Source organism: Medicago sativa, chromosome 3 (assembly GCF_051527215.1).
Source record: "Medicago sativa cultivar Bolivia chromosome 3, Bolivia_mono, whole genome shotgun sequence".
NCBI classification, from domain to species: domain Eukaryota; kingdom Viridiplantae; phylum Streptophyta; class Magnoliopsida; order Fabales; family Fabaceae; genus Medicago; species Medicago sativa.
This window is the reverse complement of record NC_140751.1, coordinates 71,165,872-71,187,280: the sequence shown is the minus strand read 5'-3', so window position 1 is coordinate 71,187,280 and position 21,409 is coordinate 71,165,872. Positions and strand designations below refer to the sequence as shown.

General features: G+C 36.8%; 3 protein-coding genes across 3 annotated transcripts; all 3 read left to right on the top strand.

Moving 5' to 3' along the window:
- Positions 1–55: 55 nt before the first annotated feature.
- LOC146939795 (uncharacterized) lies at positions 56–3,571 on the top strand. Its single transcript, XM_085753347.1, has 6 exons — positions 56–257; positions 388–427; positions 616–708; positions 1,344–1,509; positions 2,382–2,655; positions 2,825–3,571. The coding sequence occupies exons 1-6, from the start codon at positions 198–200 to the stop codon at positions 3,011–3,013; spliced, it is 822 nt and encodes a 273-aa protein (XP_085609473.1). The 5' UTR covers positions 56–197; the 3' UTR covers positions 3,014–3,571.
- A 2,202-nt stretch (positions 3,572–5,773) lies between these two features.
- LOC146939794 (TATA box-binding protein associated factor RNA polymerase I subunit C) lies at positions 5,774–9,121 on the top strand. The gene is made up of 2 exons (XM_085753345.1): positions 5,774–5,962; positions 6,247–9,121. Exon 2 carries the CDS (start codon positions 6,319–6,321, stop codon positions 8,971–8,973), a length of 2,655 nt encoding a protein of 884 aa, XP_085609471.1. The 5' UTR covers positions 5,774–5,962; positions 6,247–6,318; the 3' UTR covers positions 8,974–9,121.
- Positions 9,122–15,330: 6,209 nt separating this feature from the next.
- On the top strand, positions 15,331–16,479 carry LOC146939793 (uncharacterized). The gene has a single exon (XM_085749819.1). It carries the CDS (start codon positions 15,331–15,333, stop codon positions 16,477–16,479), a length of 1,149 nt encoding a protein of 382 aa, XP_085605945.1.
- Positions 16,480–21,409: the final 4,930 nt, after the last annotated feature.

Here is a 21,409-nt window from a genome sequence, read left to right as displayed (position 1 = left end):
TTAGCTTTTTTTTTATATGGGCTTTATAATTGACATCACGTGGCTCGTGGGCCCCAATATGAATGAAATCATCGTTCATTCAGTTTCACCTGAAGAACAAACCAGAAAATAAAAGTCAAGGGTTTATAGCGATTCTACGTTTTTCCAATTAACGCATTTTTGTTAATTAATCGTAGCGATTATTTGGTTTCGTTTCTATGGAGGAAGATTCTCGTACCAGTAGCAGCAATACAAGCCATTTACTCGGATCAGTTCCAGTGAGTATTCATATCAATCAATTTTTGCAACTATAGCATTATTTTTTTTAGTTTTTCAAATATATATTCTGATTTAGTTTACTATATTGATTATTTATTGTTATCTGATTGTTCATCTTTTGGTACTTAGGCTGTCATTGTTGATCAAAAGAATGCTTCAAACAATCAAGGTATCAAATTACATCATTGTTTTTCTTTTCAGTGTTCCAATTGCATGTAGATTTGAATACTCAAAAATCAAAGTAAATCGCTTTTAAATTATGGTTAATAAAGTTTAGTACATGATTAATAAGCTGCGACACTTGATAATTGATATTTTTATTAACCTAGTCTAATATTTATGAACTTTAACATGTAGTCCCTTATGCAAATATGCAAACATTCCCTCCCAACAGTGGAGGCGGAGGCGGAGGCGGACAACAGGGATATCAAACTCTTGGAACTCCAACTGGTAAGTAATGTTATCAAACTTAATTTGTGACTATGGTTGTTTCTTTTTCTGTTCTTTTTATTAAAAAAAAAAAAAAAAAATTGTTTAGCAGATAAATTGTAGCTTATTATGCTTTTTTATTACTGGATAAAAGTTTAAACCCATTTATATACTTTATGGCTTCACATTTTTGGGGATATCGTATGCGCATTTTTGGGGAGAGGGTTATGACTTACGAGGAGAAAAACAAAAACATTTTGGTAGTTGATGTTTGGGCAGAGCCTTGATTTAATAAGCTAAGAATTGATCACTACTGTGCACGCAGAGTCTTTTTTCTTTGTTTAATTTTAGGCTTTTACCTCTTAGACAACGAGTGATCTAAAGTCTAAACCAATTGAATATGGTGTTACACATAATATGTTTAGTTATGGCTTTATTCGGTTAATGGTTGAATGTGGTTGCAGCATTTTACGCAGTTTGTTTCTGGATTTTGAATGGGCTTGTTATGTTTTCAGTTGCATACTTTGGCTGATAGATGATTAATACTGATGGTTGATTATGTAGCCTGATTAGAGAATAGTTGTAATCTTACATTTTTATTACCAATCTATGCTATATTAATCATTCACGTATCCGTGGCTTATTCATCCATGCAGATGCTTTTGGGCAACAGCCAGCTAATAACTGGCAAGGATTCTTTAGCATCTCATCGTACACACAGTATTTCAACGTGGATACAGATGTTGTCGCAAACAGATTGATAAGTTCCTTGAATCCAGTCGGTGATGACTTTTTTGCAAAGATAGATGCTAACCCTGATCTGTGAGTTATGCATTTTATATTTTTACTGCTACATTTTCGATAACTAAAATGGCAAAACTGATCTTGATTTCATGTGGAAATGTGGTGCTTGGAGGAAAACTTCAGTTGCGCTGTCACAATAACATTTATGGGGAGAAAGTGAAACTTGCCTTTTGCTTCTTCCACTTCCACCCCCTTTTTCTTATTGCCTTCTGTTTGGTCCATTGTACATTGTTGACCCATGCAAAAATATTACTTCTCTAATTGGAATTTGAGAAAATGAAAGTCAGTGGTTGCTGAATAATGCAAACATAAGTTGTTGTTTTATGCAAACTTAGGGTGCCTAGGGACTATAAATATGCCAATTAATGGGAGACATGATGTACTTTTAAACAAACTCTTTTAGCATCCTAGCCCAAAATGTATAAATTTCTGATATTTTTTTATTACATTTTAATTCTTTGCCATATAATGGAGGCAGATATATTGAAATGATGATTTCTACTAATTCCATAAATATATTGATCCAGCCATATTGGAACAAAGCAATTAATATGTACATACCTTAAAATTGTCAGTAGCTAAAGAGAGTTACTGAAGAGCTAGGCAATATCTGTCTTCTCTATTTTTTCCATTTGTGGGTTAAATTACTATATACTATGAATCTATTATGGTCCCTGTTATATAAATATATCTGGTAATGCGATATGCAAGAGAATCGGCAAAAGTTTGATTTGATCCTCCGAGATTTTATTTGATTTTGTCTTTACCAGTCTTAAGTAATGAGATAGCTACTATTGTATTCTCTTTTCCTACATAGTCCAAGACTGTAGTAATAAAGTATAAAAGTATTACTTCATTACTTTCTACTTGATACTTATCCATTATTACAGGTATGGGCTTATATGGATCTCAACAACATTGGTTTTTGTACTTGCCTTACTTGGAAATTTTGCAACGTACCTTATGGAAAAACATACAGATAACAGAACATCATGGAGCTTTGATGTTAGCTATGTGAATACGGCTGCATGGTCTATATATGGCTATGTGATAGTGGTCCCATTGGCATACTACTTTTTCCTTCAGTATATGGGTTCAAATGCTAACCTTATACGGTTTTGGTGCTTGTGGGGGTATTCCCTCACCATTTTCATCTTGTCTTCTGTAAGTTTCCGCTTTCTGTGTATGGCATGTTGTTTTATCACTATATGCTGCAAATTACTATATATTACATTACCTTTTGCACAAGCACATATTGGCTTGCTAGTTTCGATTTATTTATGCATTGCCTTTCATGTTTTTATCTAATAATTGTTTCTCATGAATTTTTCAGTTTCTATTGCTTATTCCAGTTGAGATTCTTCGGTGGATCATAATAATCCTTACCGGTGCTGCCTCAGCTAGCTTTGTTTCTCTGAACCTACGGTCTTTTATAGGAAATGATCTTTCAGTGGCCATAATTGCTGCATTTTTCTTGCAAATAGCTTTGGCCGTCTTCATCAAAGTTCAGTTCTTTGAATAATTAATTCAAAGCATTGCAGTAGTGAAAAATAAAGCTCGAGCCACCATCATCACTACTTCACGCCACTCGCAAGCTGTCTATAATTTGTGTTTTTTTCGGTTAGATAGATGAAAGAAGAGTTAACAGAGTAATGTGATAGATTGTGCTCCCGGAACCAGCTTGGTGACCACCTTTGGCCAAAACCTTGCGATTGACCGATATTTGGGAAGGTGAAGAAGTACAAAGATTGATGCAATGTTTGAGCTCTCCACAATTTTGTAAATATCTGACCTTGTATTTTGCTGTTTTTCTGAAAGTGAAGATGTGATATCTCACCCCTCACATATTCCCAGTGGAGTAGGAAAATATAATGCAAAGAATATATGTGAGGGAGCTTCTATGTCACGATAATTGTATGGGATATCCAGTATTCCAAGGAAGGGGATGTCTTATTGTTAGCTTATATTTTTCGATGAGTATCAGTTTCTTTTTACAATTACTTAGTGGTAGTTAGTATATTTAGACATGAATCTTGTTTATTTTTTAAAATAGTTAGAAAATGATTTATTTATGTTTATATATGACATATGTATGTTCCCAAATATTGTTTTTTGATCCTTAATCATTTTATCGATTGTTTTGGAAAACGTAAAGAACGATTTCTTTTTATTGTTAGATGTAGATTTGGAGCCCCTAATATGGACCCTAAAATTAAGGGACCAGCTGTGGACCTCACTGTATGACTGGCTATAGCCAGTAACCTTCTGACAATCATTTTTGGGTAAATGACAAAAATATTTGGTGGCATAAATTTCAATAACTTCTTTTCTTTATATTTTAGTTTCTTCTTCTACCAACACACATCTCCAACAAAATCTGCAATTGATTCTCTTCTAAAGAACAATTACCACTTCAATACAAGAAGTGGGTGCCATTTTTTTGCCCCTGACCAATCAATTTTTCTAAGTTAGAGGAAGAAGAAGTGATTCAGAACAACATGATCTGCAAGAGTGTAAAATTATAAAAGATACCCTGTTAATACATCTGAACTTGGTTTCTTACTTGTTTGTCTATTTCATTAGTTGTTGTCATCGATTACTTAGATCTGTTAAGTTATCACCGAGTATGGTTTGTCATTGTAATTTTTTTTTTCCTTTAACATTATCCTTATTATCCTTTAAACCAAAAGGCATTGCGTATGAGTGTGTTTTTTGATACTGTGTTGGCTGAAAATCTGGGAAATAAGAACAGATAGCACGGTAAAAACAATTTTCTGTCCTAAAATTAAAATGAAAACTAAATGAAAAGAGAGAGAAGAATGGAAGGCATTCACTGTTTTTGTTTGAAGTGTGTCTAATTGGATATTGGATATACTTTTATCATACACAAAAAATAATTAAAGATAGAACTCATCCTTGTTCTAAGAGAGGCACGAGTATATGAATGAAAGGAACTAAATGAACGGAAAAAAGCCTTAATAAAAACAACAACTTCAGCAATAACAGCAAACACCGATTAACATATTCATATCCAGGTTGTAGCAGGTCATTTAATGAGGTCCATCGGTGGACCTTTACTTTTGGGGTCCATATTAAGGGCTCCCGTAGATTTTAGGCTTTATAGATTTCTGATTATATAAATATAATTTTATATAACAAGATTTAATTAATATGAAATTGTTTAATTTTAAATTTGAAACAGCATGAAGTTATATGTTATACACTTGTTATTAGGCTACTAAAGTTGAAGTGTTTTCTTGCCTTAGTCTAGTAATCTCTATACCCTTAGTCTACATTCGGTTCCCTCTTCTCTAATCTTATGCCACTAAAGTTGAAGTGTTTGCTGTTGTTTAAGACACAATTTTAGAGATGGGAGAACTCCTTTAAGAATCGTTGCAAATAATGATAAGAATGGTCGACACTTGATGGTGATTATAAGAAGCGAAACATTCTTTTTATAAGATTGATTATTATTCCATCTGGTTCTTTTTATAAGACACAAATTATTACTTTATCTGGTTCTTTTTATAAAACACAAATGAGTCAACAAAGTTGATATATCTGGTTCATAATACATCTATTTTTGTTGACTAGTTTATCTCTTATAAACAAAATCAGAGGGAGTATAAAACAAGAGTTTATGTTAACATATGATCTGACAACTGACAACTATCAACTTATACTTATTTAACTATACTTCTATTGATTCTTTAAAAAAAAATATCTTTCTATTGTCAGACTCAGTTAACTGTCTATCCATCTTTTGGCCGTTGAGGATGTAGGTTTGACGAATATTTTCATAATATTCTTTCGATATTTATTTGACTAAATTGTGGGAGCTTTGAAAAGGTTGAGTTGTCACTTGCGAGAATATGGAAGAGGAAAAAAATTGCTCTTTAGAGCATACACATCTCTAACATCATCTTGATGGTTTACATCTCTAATTCGTGGTTCAATCCGTCACTTTGTCTTGGTTACGCTAATATGTAATAACAAATTTTGGACTGTTTTTCCTATGTATATTGATATTTTTGGTTCCATACCTATTCGTTGCTTCTTGTGTTGCTTTTGACTTTTCTTGTTAATATATTGTGCTTTTGGCTTCTTAAAAAAAAAAATCACATTAAAAACTGAATTTTTATTATTATTTTTTTACTAAAATGGCTTTTAGAAGAGAACTACTATTTTTGGTAAAATTAAGAAAATATTTTAAATTTATATTAGATTTTAACTAAATGTTTTAAAAAATATATATATATATTCCTCTCACTTTCTCTTCTTTGTTCTCAGTTTCTTTCCCAAAGCCCTAAACTAAACCCTCTTCCCGCCGTCTCGTCTCGTCTCGTCACCATCGAACTAGTCCAGTCCCGCCCCATCTCGCTGCCGCGCCGGAAAACTGACACAATTCATCTTCTTCGCTGTCTCTCTTCATCACCATCTTCCAATAGCATCAGAGCTTCAAAAATCAACAGTAAGTTTTTCAACCCCTTCCTTCATTCCTTTTTCCTTTCTTATCACATCAAAAAATTATGATAACATTGTGCTTGCTCATATAGATTCATTCATGTATGCGTTTTCCGTTTTATACTTCATAACCATACAATAATACCTTTACTCAATTCCATTTCTTACTTGTTTTTTCCTTCTTTCCCTGTACCTGTTGTTGTTGTTCATGTGATTCATTACATTTTCGTAATTTTTCTTCTGATAAGAACATTTCCGATGTTTTAATTATCAAAATGTTGTTTTGTGCAGATTTATTTGCTAAACCAGTTTTTAATCATCTTGGTTAGTGTTAATTTTCAACAATCATTATTATTACTTGCAATGGAATTTTCAGAAGAATGGAAATCACTATTCCCAATAGGTGCATCCACTGTATCAAATCTTCTTCTTCACTCTGATCCTGATTCCCTTGGTCCACTTTTCTTTAACCCTAATTCTAACTTACCAACCCCTCTTTTCTCTTCCACAATTCCCTCTCTTCACCTTCCACACAACCTCTTAACCGAACGTTACCTTTTAACCTCCGACCCTTCCATTCTCCCCTCCACTGCTTCCACTATTGCCCATCTATTTGATTCTACTCCTGAATTCGATGATGACAATGTTTCTCATTTCCTTCACAACCGCATTCAACTTCTTAATTGCCCGAATACCCCAAAAGCTGTTGTTATCTTCCCAACTGGTGCCAATGACGAAACTATTGGCTTTTTTATGTTGGGTGTTAAGGACTCGGTGTTGGAGACTCGGCTTGATGTTAAAGGCGATGTTTTTCGAGCTTCTACTGGTTCTTCGAGCCGTATCTTGAGGATGTCGGTGAATCCAGTTACCGATGATGACAGTGAACCCAATTCTTCTACTGTTATTGGGTATTTGTTGGCTTCTTCACGTTATTCTGTTTGTTGGTTTGATGTCAAACATAATTTGAGTTCGGACAGCCCTAGTATGTCTTATTTGGGAAGAAGTAAAGTGTTTAAGGAAGCTGTTGTGCATGCTTGTTGGAGTCCTCATATATTGGAAGAGAGTATGGTTTTGTTAGAAAGTGGTCAATTGTTTTTGTTTGATGTGGATGCTCAAGGTTCAATGAAGACTTTCAAAGGGACTAGGTTGAGAGTACCATGGAATGATTCAGCTTGTTCTGAAAACAAGGCTTGGCTTAGTTGTGAATTTAGTTGGCATCCGAGGATTTTGATTGTTGCCCGTTACGATGCTGTATTTTTAGTTGATTTGAGATCAAATGAATGCAATGTGACTTGCCTTTTGAAGATTGAGACATTGCGGATGTATGCTCCTGATGAAAACGAGCGGTTTCTTGCCTTGTCAAGGGTTGGTACTGAATCTCCTGATAACTTTTATTTCACTGTGACTTCTAGAAGTCTTTTAGTTCTATGTGATGTAAGGAACCCTTTGAAGCCAGTATTGCAATGGAGGCACGGCATTGATGAACCGTGCTACATGACTGTATTAAGTTTGTCTACGTTGAGATCCCACTCAAAAGAAGATACTTTTAAGTTGGCTTCTGAAATGGGATTTTGCATTATCTTGGGATCATTTTGGAATTCTGAGTTCAATATCTTCTGCTATGGACCTACATCATTTCGAAAAGGTTCTATTACTTCAACGCTTTCAAAGATTAACACAACATTCTGTGCTTGGGAGCTTCCATCTGAGATCAATTTATCTAGTCGCGAGTGTCATTGTGGAAATTGTTTGTTCAGGGAAGAGTTGTCAAAGGATGCACTTCCCGAGTGGATTGATATGCAGCTGAAGAAAGAGATGGTTTTGGGATTTGGCATTTTAAGCAACGACCTTGCTTCCTTACTCTGCGAACCAGATGAGCATGGTGGTTTTACTCTAGTAAGGGTAATGTCGTCAGGAAAGTTTGAATTGCAGAGGTATCACGCCTCCCAGGCTATGGCTAGAAGCTTGGAAGATTGCCACGAAGCAGATTTGTGTTTGGAGTCACACTTGTTGTGTCCCTTGAGTGTTAAGGAATACAAATACAAATCTTCAGAATTTCATTACTTAAAATTGAATTACCTTTATGCCTATGCAAATGGTAATCTTGGTCAAGTCCTAACTACAAAACCAGAAAAGACCTATTCTGATGATCAAGAGGAGGCACCTTTTTGTTCAGAAGTTCATGAATTATTGTGTAAAAAATTAAATGCTTGTGGGTTGGGCCATTCAAGATCATCTCCTGCAATTTCTTCTATTTTTAAAGATGTCACGCTACCAGCAAGCTTCCACGAGGTTGCCTTAAGAAAATTGTGGACTGACTTGCCTTTAGAGTTATTACAGTTAGCATTTTTGAGTTATTCTGAATGTCGTGAAGTCATTGCACACAACCAAAATATGGTACCTTTAGAATTTTCAGCTGTTCCAGACCTTCCTCAGCTGCCTCCGTTCTTTCTAAGGAAACCATCACCCCATAGCGACAATGACATTGTGGGTCCAGTTATTCCTTTCCCTGTTTTACTTGTGATTAATGAAGTTCGCTATGGGTACTCAAGTTCGGAAAGTGATGAATTTTCAGTAGAAGCAGAGCTTGACCTCAAATACAAAGAAGTTATGCAGGTGGCTGGTGAGATTGCTGGTTCATGTCACCCTGATGATCATGAAATCTCCCTTGGTGATGACAAAACGGAACAATGGGATGGTTCTTTGAAACCAAAATCTTTTTCGACATATCGTCAAATAGACAATGTACAGGGAAACTCTGTTCATACTGATACCATTTATGATACATTTATTTTTAAGGTTTCGGAGAAGTCCTGTGAGGAGCCTGGTGAGAAGACTGAATCTGTTGGAGAAGAGATGTTTGATGATCTTTGCCCAATTACATTGCGGTTTGATGCTCCTGTGACTAAGTTTGAACAGCAGAGTCTAGAGGCATTCACATTATTGAAATTGAAGATGTCTAAATGGCAAAATAGTTTTGATTTGTATAATGAATTTTGTAGTCAATCTGGATTTTAAAAAGCTGTTAACAAGCTAATAGATGATCCTTCACTCATTCACCCTTTGGCTCATTTGAACACGTGATAGCAAATGAGTTGTAAAGAAAGGATTTTTAAAAGCAATTATTACTGTTACACGCAGAATCTCCCTTAAAGGGTTAGCTCCTGCTCCAAGGTGTTACTTTCTTTAATTGTGCATATATTTATGAGTAACTTTGGCTTTTCTTTATAGAAGTTTGTACTATTTTTCATAATTTTTAATTTTTTCCTACCAAACTGTCTTTGCTAGTACTGTATGCACTTCTATTTTGTTTTAAATCGTATGCCATTCTTTGCTAGTATTGTATGCACGATTTTACTGTACATGTATGTCAAGCATTGTGAAGTAGATAAACATTAGAAGTAAGAACTCTTGACTTTGATATGGTAGGGACTAGGTTTTATTTTTGGTACAATATACATTACTGCTCTGTTATAACTTATAAGAAAGAAAAATGAGGATAGAAAGAGTACTATGCAGAAGAGAGTTTGAAAATCTGTGTCCATCTTTACTATTAATTTGGTGAACTGTACTTTACCCCTATTATAAATTTATAATTCCTTTAACAACCAGCTTTCTAAACCACTTTCTTTTGCTAATCCAAGTACAATCAAAGTAAAACTCATGCTTGGTTCTGTCTTCTGCTAACTTGTTTATGAAATGCACTTGACTATTTATGTCAAGGACATGGTTCCAATGGAGATAGAGGTGTGAGAAGAAGAATGTGTTAGAGGGGTAATTTGGTTTGTGGGTAACATTAGCATCACTTGTGCTTTATTTAGCTTTATCAGTAAATGTCTTGTGTTATACACCAGCTCAGTATTTTTTTTCTTTTGTTTTGAAGCTTCATGAAGAAACCGTGTGATTCCGATTTAAGGTCATCCTAAATTGGGATGACATTGTAAATATACGTGCCAAGGATTGAAAATCCAAACAAAATAACGATTCTCAAAGCTCTTTCGTTGAGTGAGAGGTTTTTCTTGGCTTCTATGTCTTGAGACCAGTATAATTTTAGTCACTAATTTATTTGAATGAAGAGATTGAGCTTTGGTTGTTGCTACCTAGAAGAAATTTCGTTGATCATGCTACTTTTGGTTACCGGTACTTGGTGTAAATCTTATTGATCATACTACTTTTAGTTTAGTCTGCTACTTAGTACTCAGAAGTCATTTGGTTTTTGGTTTGGAATTGGCTTTTAGAGGTAGGTTACTTTTCTATGGGTTGTGTGTTTGACTTGTGGTTGTGGTTGAGGAGTGAGACTGAGAATGCAAGTTGATTGTGTGAAAGAATTGTGATATTCATTTTGAAGATTTTTTATTCTAAATGGATCATTTTAAAATGCAGTTATAATAGTGAAGTGATGAGACAAAATAATCGATTGTGCTGTTTATCTTTCTTAATTCACAGACAAGACAGGATCCTTCTATGGATTTTTCTCTCAGTCTTGGAAATTTTAAAGGCTTAAATAATGAAAAGAGGTGGAAGTGGAGGAAGAGGTGAAGGAGAATACTTAGGTACGGTTTGGCCTAACTTTTTTCAATTTTAAAAGCTACTTTAAGCTTAAGACAAAAAATAAGTGCTTTATAAATAAGGATAAAATTGTTTGGCAACTATTATTATTTTGTAATCAGCTTAAAATATACTTAAGAATATCTGATAAAATATTTGTATAAACTCATTTTTCTATTAATAAATATAAATGAATAAATCAAGGAAATTTTGTATGATATAAATAAAAAATCATATAAAATATTAAGTTAACAGAACATCCTTCAAAAAAATTAAGTTAACAGAACTAAATTATTTCGTTATGATTTAATAATATGATAAAGTATATAAATAAATGTATTTATAGGTTAAACTATTGATCGACTTGAACCATGATTCATATAGTAAAAAAGAAGAAACCTTAAACTATTGGCTACGACGTAAAAGAAATTTCAATAAAGAAATCCTAAAATAAATTATAACCAGTGTGGTTTTTTTTTTCTTCGAAGAATAGCACAAATACGCATGTGTGATGTGTTTCCGGTCAATTTGATTTTTTTTTTTTTCCGGTGTTCGGGGTTTGAACCCCAACCTTACATATACTTCATCCGATTCTATTTATAAGAGAAAGTTTGGTCAATAAAGTTGATGACTGCATCAATTTTTGTTGACCCAAATTTCTCTTATAAATTTCTCTTATAAATAGGACCGGGGGGAGCAAATACGCATGTGTGATGTGTTCCCGGTCAATTTGATTTTTTTTTTCGGTGTTCGGGGTTTGAACCCCAACCTTACATATACTCCCTCCGATCCTATTTATAAGAGAAAGTTTGGTCAATAAAAGTTGATGACTGCATCAATTTTTGTTGACCCAAATTTCTCTTATAAATTTCTCTTATAAATAGGACCGGGGGGAGTATTATAAATAGGACCGGGGGAGTATTATGCATTGTCTTTGCCAACTGAATTTCTCTTATAAATAGGACCGGGGGGGAGTATTATAAATAGGACCGGGGGAGTATTATGCATTGTCCTTGCCAACTGAACTAAGTTCACGAAGACTTATTTATTTATTTTTTTCGGTGTTCGGGGTTTGAACCCCAACCTTACATATACTCCCTCCGATCCTATTTATAAGAGAAAGTTATAAGAGAAATTTGGGTCAACAATCAATAAAAGTTGATGACTGCATCAATTTTTGTTGACCCAAATTTCTCTTATAAATTTCTCTTATAAATATGACCGGGGGGAGTATTATGCATTGTCCTTGACAACTGAATTTCTCTTATAAATAGGACCGGGGGGAGTATTATAAATAGGACCGGGGGAGTATTGGTCCTATTTAATTGTCCTTGCCAACTGAACTAAGTTCACGAAGACTTATTTATCTTTTTTTGGTGGTGACCGGGATTCGAACCCCGGACCTTGCATATATTATGTATTGTCCAAACCAACTGAGCTATGCTCACGAGGACGAAAACTTATTTATCTAATACTATAACATTATTTCCTAAAAAAAAAATTATATTTTTTTTTTACTAACCCAAAAAAATATTTTTGTTTTACTATAAAAGGAAAATACAAGAATTATGTGTGCAGAATTGCAATTTTTACGGTTAAGAAAGGTAAGTTAATAAAAGAAAAAAACTACCTTTTTTTATTCATTGAATAAAAGATTTAGGGGGGACAATGCATATTTTATGTGGGGGTCGGTGTTTGAACCCGGACACCCCACTTTTCAACATTTAATTGTATGAGCTCTAAGCACTAAACTACTTGACAAAAAAAATTCAAATACACCAGTTATTAAATAAATATAAAAATGATTTGTTTATAATAGGTGATCGAAGGTGTATATTTCAAGTTCCGAAATCAATTGATTCAACCTGTAAAAATATAATCAACCAATTCAATTGGTCAAATTAATTATTAATAGAAAAATGGTTAAATTTCTCTAGCCGTAGGTGGGTATTCAAATAAAGGGAAGCACCTTGCTATCATGAAAACGCCAGCTGTGACCATAGTAGCTGCATGAATTAAAGCGCGGATACAGGCTTATTTTATCAAAAAGTGTATGAGCAAATAGTCACTTTAGTTCCTGACTCTGCACCTCGCTGTCACATAGGTCCCTGACTCAGGATTAAATACAAACAAGTCCCTGACTCTATACTTCCGTTATCACTTTAGTCCCTGCCGTTAAAAGAATTTGTTAAGTGATGATGTGGCACGCTGACAAGGAGTATGACGTGTCACAGGGACTAAAGTGAAAGTAAAAAATGGTCACTTTGGTCCCTGAATCGAAAATCAATATCCTCAATTTACTGTTAGATCCCTGACTGTGTATACTTACTGTCAGTTAGGTCCCTGACAGTAAACACAAATTTTTACTAAGATCCTTGGCAAGTTGTTAGTTTAACGTGCTACTTACCGACAACACTATGGTATCGGTGCTAAATACCAAAATATTATTATAACACTTATAAAAATGATTCCATAGTTTAATATCAAATGTTTCCATAACTTAATTATTAAGTCATTAATGTCAACCATAGAGCAATCAAAAGATTGCATCATATTTGGGCATATAATTCAACAAGTCATTACATAATGATTCAGCAAAATATTAAACAAAATATTGCACCACAGTTGTGCTTATAATAATTTGGCAATTTCGGTACATAAATAAACTAACAAACATCACATAGTTGGCCTCATACCCTTTGGAGTAAATCTTGGAGTTGGCATGAAAGATGTAAGCATTTGTTGTTCATTCAGACGTGCATTTGAATTTTGCCCTCTAATAGGTGGTGGCCTTGAGATATGAATTCAGACGTGCATTTGTTGTTCATTCATGTTAAACTAACAACTTGCCAAGGATCTTATTGAAATTTTGTGTTTACTGTCAGGGACCTAACTGACAGTAAGTATACACAGTCAGGGACCTAACAATAAGTAGAGGACATTGATTTTCAATTCAGGGACCTAACTGACAGTAAGTATACACAGTCAGGGATCTAACAGTAAATTGAGGATATTGATTTTCAATTCAGGGACCAAAGTGACCATTTTTTACTTTCACTTTAGTCCCTGTGACACGTCATACTCCTTGTCAGCGTGCCACATCATCACTTAACAGATTTTTTTAACGGCAGGGACTAAAGTGATAACGGAAGTGTAGAGTCAGGGACTTGTTTGTATTTAATCCTGAGTCAGGGACCTATATGACAGCGAGGTGCAGATTCAGGGACTAAAGTGACTATTTGCTCAAAAGTGTATTCTCGGCATCAATACACAAACTCCTGGGAAGGTAAAGTGCTTTTATTTAAGAATACCGCGGGTTATTGAACTCCTAAATCAAGAGGCTAAACTCTCACCTCTATCTATGCTTAAAAAAAATGGTTAAATTAACTAATCGTATGTTAGTGTATAATTTTTTTCTTATTAAATCTGTGAGACAGGAATAAAACAAAGGACATGAACATGTTTACATGTTGAGTTTCGAAAGTCAAAAGTTTACGTTTATTTTTAATTAATTTTAGGTGGAGAGTTGATAAGATATTACACCCATATTTATAATCTATAATCTATTTTATACATAGTGGCCTATATGACAGTTGGACTCCGGAAAAGTTTATGAATCTCACAATGGGATAATTCGTGATCATAAATAATCATTTTCATTTTACTTTTCAAAGTTTTCACCAAAAATATTTTTCATATTACTTTTAATTTGCTTATATTCCTTTTGATAAATCCATTTGTAACTCAAAAGATTTAGTTTGTATACAAGGGTAAAATCAGCTCATTTCTTTAGCGACAGTATAATTAATACAATCAATAAAAAGATTATTTTTTTTGAAGGAATCAATAAAAATATATCAATACAAGACAGTGTTATAAAAAAGTTGAACATTATCCCTTTGAACTTAGTTCGATTGGTAGGGATATTAAATATTATATGTAAGGACTGGGATTCAAACTCTAAACACTTTACTTCTCCACATTTAAAATGTGTGAGTTATAGTCAATATCTCATTTGTCTGTCTGATAGTAAACTTAAGAGTAAATTACACTCCTCTCCCCTCAAAAATGCTTGAATTACACTTTCCTCCCCTCTTATGTTAAAATATACACTCCTCTCCCTTCAAAAGTAAAATTTATGCTCCCCTCCCTTATAAGATGCTTGAATTACAACCCCCTCTCTTAATAATTAAATATGTGGACCGTCATGATATTCCTAAAGAGACTTAAATGACCTCCAGAAAGTCCACTCCTTTGTCATCATCACTTCGCCTTGTCCCAAGACTTGTGCTTGGGGGGCTGTGGACCGTCATAATATTCCTAGGGTCCTAGAAGACCTCCAGAAGGACTCTAAAACCTCCTTAAGGGGCGTAGAGCCTCCATAAGGGCACGGGCGCCCTCCAAAAGGACACCCCAGGGCCTGGCGCGCTCTGCTAAAGGCGTTGGCCCATTGGCCTTCTAGAAACCGCCTAAAACTCACATAAATACATAAATACCCCTGTTACTTGGAAACCAAGTAACCAAAGCCCAAGCCCACGGCAGGCTATAAATACCACTCTTGGGAGCATTCCCAAGGCATCCAATCATCAGTCTAAACCCTAGAATCCTAATATCCTTACCATACTTTTTTGCAAGTACAGTTGGCGCCGTCTGTGGGGAAAGGTAAAACTAGCCTTGACCACGTTTCTGGATCGCAAATCGTGATTCAGGAAACCTAAAACTAGACCTCTGAATCGTAAAACCCCCTTTACGATTTGGTAACCCCGGCCCTTTTTTCAACAAACCTAAATCGCATCTCACGTACGATTTAGAGAAAAGCCTTTCATCATGGCAACAGCCGAAGAGTTAGAGTCCATGCGAACTCAACTCGCTCAATTACAAGATCGCAACGACGCCTTGCAGGCTTCGATGGAGAACATGCAACAGAAACAACTGGAGGAGAAAGAGGAATCGCACCATGGCGAGATGGACGATCCGGAACCACAACCTCTGTCCGCCGAGATCTGGGGAGCGCCAGTTCCAGAAAACTTCAAACCTCCCCATCTCTCCGTCTTCGATGGGAAGAGCGACCCTATGGAGCACGTCACGGCTTTCAACACTCGCATGTCCGTAGTCGGAGCCCCAGACTCCCTCAAGTGCAAGCTACTGGCGGGGACTTTTTCCGAAGCCGCCTTGCGATGGTACATGAACCTCCCCCGTTTCTCTATCACTAGCTACCCGGACATGACAAGGAAACTCATCCAACAGTTCTCTGCCAGTCGCCATCGCAAAGTACCTGCAACCAGCCTCTTCAACGTTCGCCAGGGACACAATGAGTCCCTACGAGATTATCTGGCAAGATTCAACGACACGACCATAAAAGTCATCAATCCCAACCAGGAAGTATTTGCGGGCGCCTTCCAGAACGGTCTGAAGGCAGGACAGTTCAACGAATCCCTCGCTCAAAAACCCGCCGATTCCATGGAGGAGATAATCGTCAGGGCAGATTGTGACATAAAGGGAGAAGAAAGCAACGCTGAGAAGAGGGCAAGGGACGCCAAGGAACGAACGTCTAATACGGAGCGGCGACCTTATCAACTATCGTCAAGTAGAGATCGAGCTCCTTACCGAAAGACTAATTACAGGCCTTACTCGCGTCCGGAGGAATTCACCCCCCTCAACACGAAGCCAGAACGCATTCTGAAGGAAGTCTATGAAGCCAAATTAATCCCAGATCCACCTTTACCACGATACGAGATCATGGGAAAAGACAAAAACAAATGGTGCAAGTATCATCGAATACGGGGGCATGACACTGACTCATGCATACACCTACGACAGGAAATAGAAAAGCTGATACAGAATGGGAAATTAAGAGGATACGCCCAGGACAGGAAGGGCGAGAACGAACAAAAGACGGAAAAGAAGAAGGACGAAGGGAGCGAAGGAAAGAGACACACGCTCAACACCATTCCGTCAACCCTGGAAGGGCTCTGACGTAGATAATTAACTTCAACCCTGTAAGGGCTCTGATGCTCGCCCAAAACGCCAACCCTGTAAGGGCTCTGGCGGGGTTCGACTGAAAGTTCCGTCAACCCTGGAAGGGCTCTGACGTATATAATTAACTTCAACCCTGTAAGGGCTCTGATGCTCGCCCAAAACGCCAACCCTGTAAGGGCTCTGACGGGGTTCGACTGAAAGTTCCGTCAACCCTGGAAGGGCTCTGACGTAGATAATTAACATCAACCCTGAAAGGGCTATGATAGTCGCCAAATAAGGGCTCGCATAATTTTGATCAACGTAACGTTAACCTTAGAAAGGTTCCAATAAAAAAGAAAAAACTAGAACGCATCGTCATCAAGAGGGAAATCACGCAACATAAAGAAAATAAAATAAAAACGAACAGCAGGCCCATACAAGTGTGACCATATGATCAAAGTGCATCATGATTTAAAAACTAAAGAGTTTCCATACAAAATCCAAAAGGCAGAAATCAAAACGTTAAATTGTTCACGAAGGCGCTGTAAAAAGTCGCCATGATTTAAGATACAAAACCATAAAATTATCAGAACTAGCATGAATCATTCATCGTCGACAAGCTCGCCATCAATTATGACCTTAAAAGGGTCAAGCTCTTCCAGTTTGGTGTCAGGATTGAACAAAAGCACCTGCTCCTTAGCACGACTAAAGCCGTTCTCAAAGTATAGCGCAAGAGCTCGCCGTCCCTCATCCACCGCCGCTTCCGACTTCTCCAAAGCAGACTTAGCCTCGTCCCTCTCCGTCTCTGCCTCCTCTTTTGCTTTTTTCATTTCTTCCAGAGCGTCTTCAGCGGCCTTTTTATCCTTCAACGCCTCCTTCAGGCGGCCATCTAGTTCGGTGGATTTGTGTTTCCACTTCTCAACGTCCTCCGCAGCATCTTTATACTTCTTCTCCACCAAATCCTGTTTCACCTCTAGACAGTGACTCAGCAGCAAGGTCCTCAAGGCAGCAGTGCCAATATCGGCCACCAAGTCGCTGCACTTGGCTTTTACTCCAGCTTCAACATCAACCTTCGCAAATGGCACTTGCTCTTTCATGTACCTACAAGCCGCCAGACCGCAATAAGTCACCCCTCGCCCAAGAAAGATAAAGAAAACCGACTAAAAAGCATTCAAAAATACTTACCGACGAATGTCGAACTCCGAATGCCAAAAGGATTCCATAACCTCGTCATTCAGCGACGTCCCACCAACTTCCTTCCCCGTCGGGGGGCGGCCTCCTGCACCCTTAGCCCCTCGGACGGTTCTTGATTTTTTAGATGATGATGGAGATTCGACGGAAATGAGGGTGTGTTCCCCCCAGCGCCCTCCAGGTCATCCACCTCAATGACCCCAGCATCCCCCTTTCCAGAAGGTTCTTTACGCTTTAGCCTCCTTAAGGAGACGCCCGCCGATCCACTGGACACATAACCGTCAGGATTCTTGCTCTTCTCAACCTCGGCGAGATACTTCCTCATCTCCGCTCCAGTAAGGGGCAACATCTCCTCTGAAAAGAAAACCAAGTGCATCCAGTTAGTAAAAACATATGACAATCCTTGAACGAAGCCCAACATAAGTAATTAAGAGAACACTCACGTAAATAAGCATTCAGACGAACCACGTCGCCCTCCCTATTTAACAGCTCATGAATATTGGTTAAAGGGGCCTCCTCCAAGAAGTCCACAAGTGCACGCTCATAGGGTGTAACACCCCGTTCTCCCAACAGCGTAATATTAGTTAATTTAATCAGAGTAACCACACAACGGAGTGTCACACTGCTAATCAAAATTTCATAAATAGGAAATATCTATTTATTTAAATACCAACATTTAAATTATCTTACAAACTGCAGCGGAATAATTCTTTAAAATATAAATTTAACCAAATTCAACATCAATAAAAATCTTGGCACAAAGGCCACAACATAATTCAACTTTATTCTAATAGCAAGTCCTTTCCAAAATATGTGATACATAAAAGAAATGAGAAGACACTCGCGACGATCCCCATCCTAATATGTATCAGAGCCCTAGACACTTGAGCCAATCAACCTACAAGCCATCATTACCTGCACATTACCCACGGTCGAGGCAACATATACGCAGAAGGGGTGAGAAACTTATCCAATAATAATAATATATAATTCATCGAATTAATGAAAACAACAACATATCACAACATGCATCATTAATAAAGTATATAAATAAATACATAAGCAACAACATAATTAATTTCAGCAACAAGGTACAACAACAACAACAACAACATTATCCACAACGACACCGACAACTCGACAATGCTACAACGACAACAACGACTCAACAATGCTACGACAACAACAACGACTCAACAATGCTACGACAACAACAACTACTCAACAATGCTACGACAACAACAACTATGCATCATGCAGGTGGTACCAATCTACGCGCGTTGAATGCTAAGCATTCCAGGGCATAAGCCCCCAACAATTTGGATGGTTAAAGCATCCCAGGGCATAAGCCCCCAACAGGTGAATGATAAACATTCCAGGGCATAAGCCCCCAACGGGTTGAATGATGAACATTCCAGGGCATAAGCCCCCAACAGATGTGAGTATGCAAATGGACTCAACTTGTGTATATCAACATACAACTTCAACAGCGACTACAACAACAACATATGTGCCTAAAACAATTATGACACACTCCCCAACTCTGACATTAGATGATACAACAACGTCAACAACGGAATCAACAACATAACATATGTTTATAAATCAATTACATTCATCTCAAGTCTAAAACATCCCCCAAAAGCAATTTAGTTTTGATCAATAGAACATAAGTCAAATATCCATAAAACACCTCAACTAAAGCCCTAACACTTAAGTTTGAAGTTGGGAAACCAACCATAAGTTTTTGGACTAACTTGGGATTAGTTATGCTAAGTTTTCTTAAATTTTGCTAAAGACCCACTTGGACTATTTTTATCATAACTCAAAATCTACAAATCTTTTCCACTCCAAACCAAGGCCATTAGAAAGCTAACTCAATTATCTACAACTTTTATGTTTACACCGAAAGCTAATTCAAAACAGAAACGGGCGAAAAAGTGAGTGTTTTCCAGTTTTGACTGACAGGAAATCGGGGCCCGATTTCGGCAGTTCGGGGCCCGATTTTTGTCGAACCAAAGCTGAAAAAATCAGCTCAGAATTCGGGGCCCGATTTTGGCAGTTCGGGGCCCGATTTTGGACATTCACAGCTTACGGGAAAGACCAGTTTTCACTCCAAAAACCCAATTTTTGATCCCCCAATCACCCAAAATGAATTAGAACAATGTTTACAGGTTTAGTATACATCATAGGGGTAAAACAACCTATATTCATACAATTAAACAACATGTTTTATCATAAATTATCATCTAACATAACCTCTCAAACCCTAAACTCAAGAACAACAATTTCATCAATTTTCAAATTATATATCAAGATTATTGAAAGGAATCCCACCCTTACCTTAATTCAGCAACACCAAACGACAAGCTACCGCAATCGATTCCTTCCTAGCTCTCTCTTTGCCTCTTCTAGGTTTTCTCTCCAAAAGCAGGTTTTCTTCTAATGTTTTCACGTGAAAATGTTTCTCTCCCTTTTTCTTTCTTTTTACTTCAAAAATCTCTCTTTTCTTTTCTCACCCAACTCCCTTAATTTCTATTAATTTCCACTTAATTCCCATTAACCAAAAATAAATACTATTTCTATAATATTTCTATTTCTCATATTATTTCTATCAAATAATAACAACATTCATTTAAATAATACACAACCCCAATATTCATATAATAAAATTGCATCATAACATATTTCATATAAAAATCATATAAAACATATATTTCACATAAAATCATTTATATAGCAATTAAAGTCATATATAAAATATTCACACATCTACTAAAATATTAGAATAAAAATGGGGCGTTACAACTCTCCCCAACTTATAGAATTTCGTCCTCGAAATATTACCTCAAGTAAATAACTCAGGATAAGACTCCTGCATCTTACTCTCCAACTCCCAAGTAAGACTTTCACCAGCTGCTCCCCCCCAAACAACTCTCACTAGAGGTATCTCCTTGCCTCTCAACGTCTTCACCTTGCGATCATCAATCCTCAAAGGTAAAGTTTCTACCGTAAGGTTGTCTCTAACTTGCACATCATCTCTAGGAATGACATGTGAAGGATCCGCTACATACTTCCGAAGTTGCGACACATGAAACACATCATGCAAGTTCGAAAGATGTGGTGGCAAACCAACTCTATAAGCCACTGTGCCAATTCTCTCAGATATTTGATAAGGACCAATAAACTTCGGAGTCAACTTCTTGGACTTCAATGCACGACCCACACCGGTCATAGGAGTGACTCTCAAGAACACATGGTCACCCTCTTGAAACTCAAGGTCCTTCCTACGCTTGTCATGATAGCTCTTCTGTCGACTCTGCGACGCTTTCATATGCTCTCTTATCATCTTGACCTTTTCCGTAGTCTGCTGAACTATTTCAGGCCCCAACACAATACTTTCACCCGACTCAAACCAACATAAAGGAGTCCTACACCTTCGACCATATAAAGCTTCGAAAGGTGCCATACTAATACTCGAGTGGTAACTATTGTTGTACGTGAACTCTATCAATGGTAGGTGACTGTCCCAAGCTCCACCTTGCTCAAGTACACACACCCTCAACAAGTCTTCTAATGATTGAATCGTTCTTTCTGACTGACCATCTGTTTGCGGATGATACGCTGAACTCAACTTCAACTGAGAGCCCAAAGCTTCTTGCAAGCTCTTCCAAAATCTCGAAGTGAACCTCGGATCCCTATCCGACACAATACTCGATGGAACACCATGCAACTTCACAATATTATGAATATAGAT

What these genes read in the sequence shown, in the direction of transcription:
- LOC146939795 (XM_085753347.1), top strand. Translation starts at nt 198, where the DNA reads ATGGAGGAAGATTCTCGTACCAGTAGCAGCAATACAAGCCATTTACTC. An exon ending in GAATGCTTCAAACAATCAAG is followed by an intron (nt 428 to 615) that starts GTATCAAATTAC and finishes TTTAACATGTAG; the next exon opens with TCCCTTATGCAAATATGCAA. An exon ending in CCATTTTCATCTTGTCTTCT is followed by an intron (nt 2,656 to 2,824) that starts GTAAGTTTCCGC and finishes TGAATTTTTCAG; the next exon opens with TTTCTATTGCTTATTCCAGT.
- LOC146939794 (XM_085753345.1), top strand. Translation starts at nt 6,319, where the DNA reads ATGGAATTTTCAGAAGAATGGAAATCACTATTCCCAATAGGTGCATCC.
- LOC146939793 (XM_085749819.1), top strand. Translation starts at nt 15,331, where the DNA reads ATGGCAACAGCCGAAGAGTTAGAGTCCATGCGAACTCAACTCGCTCAA.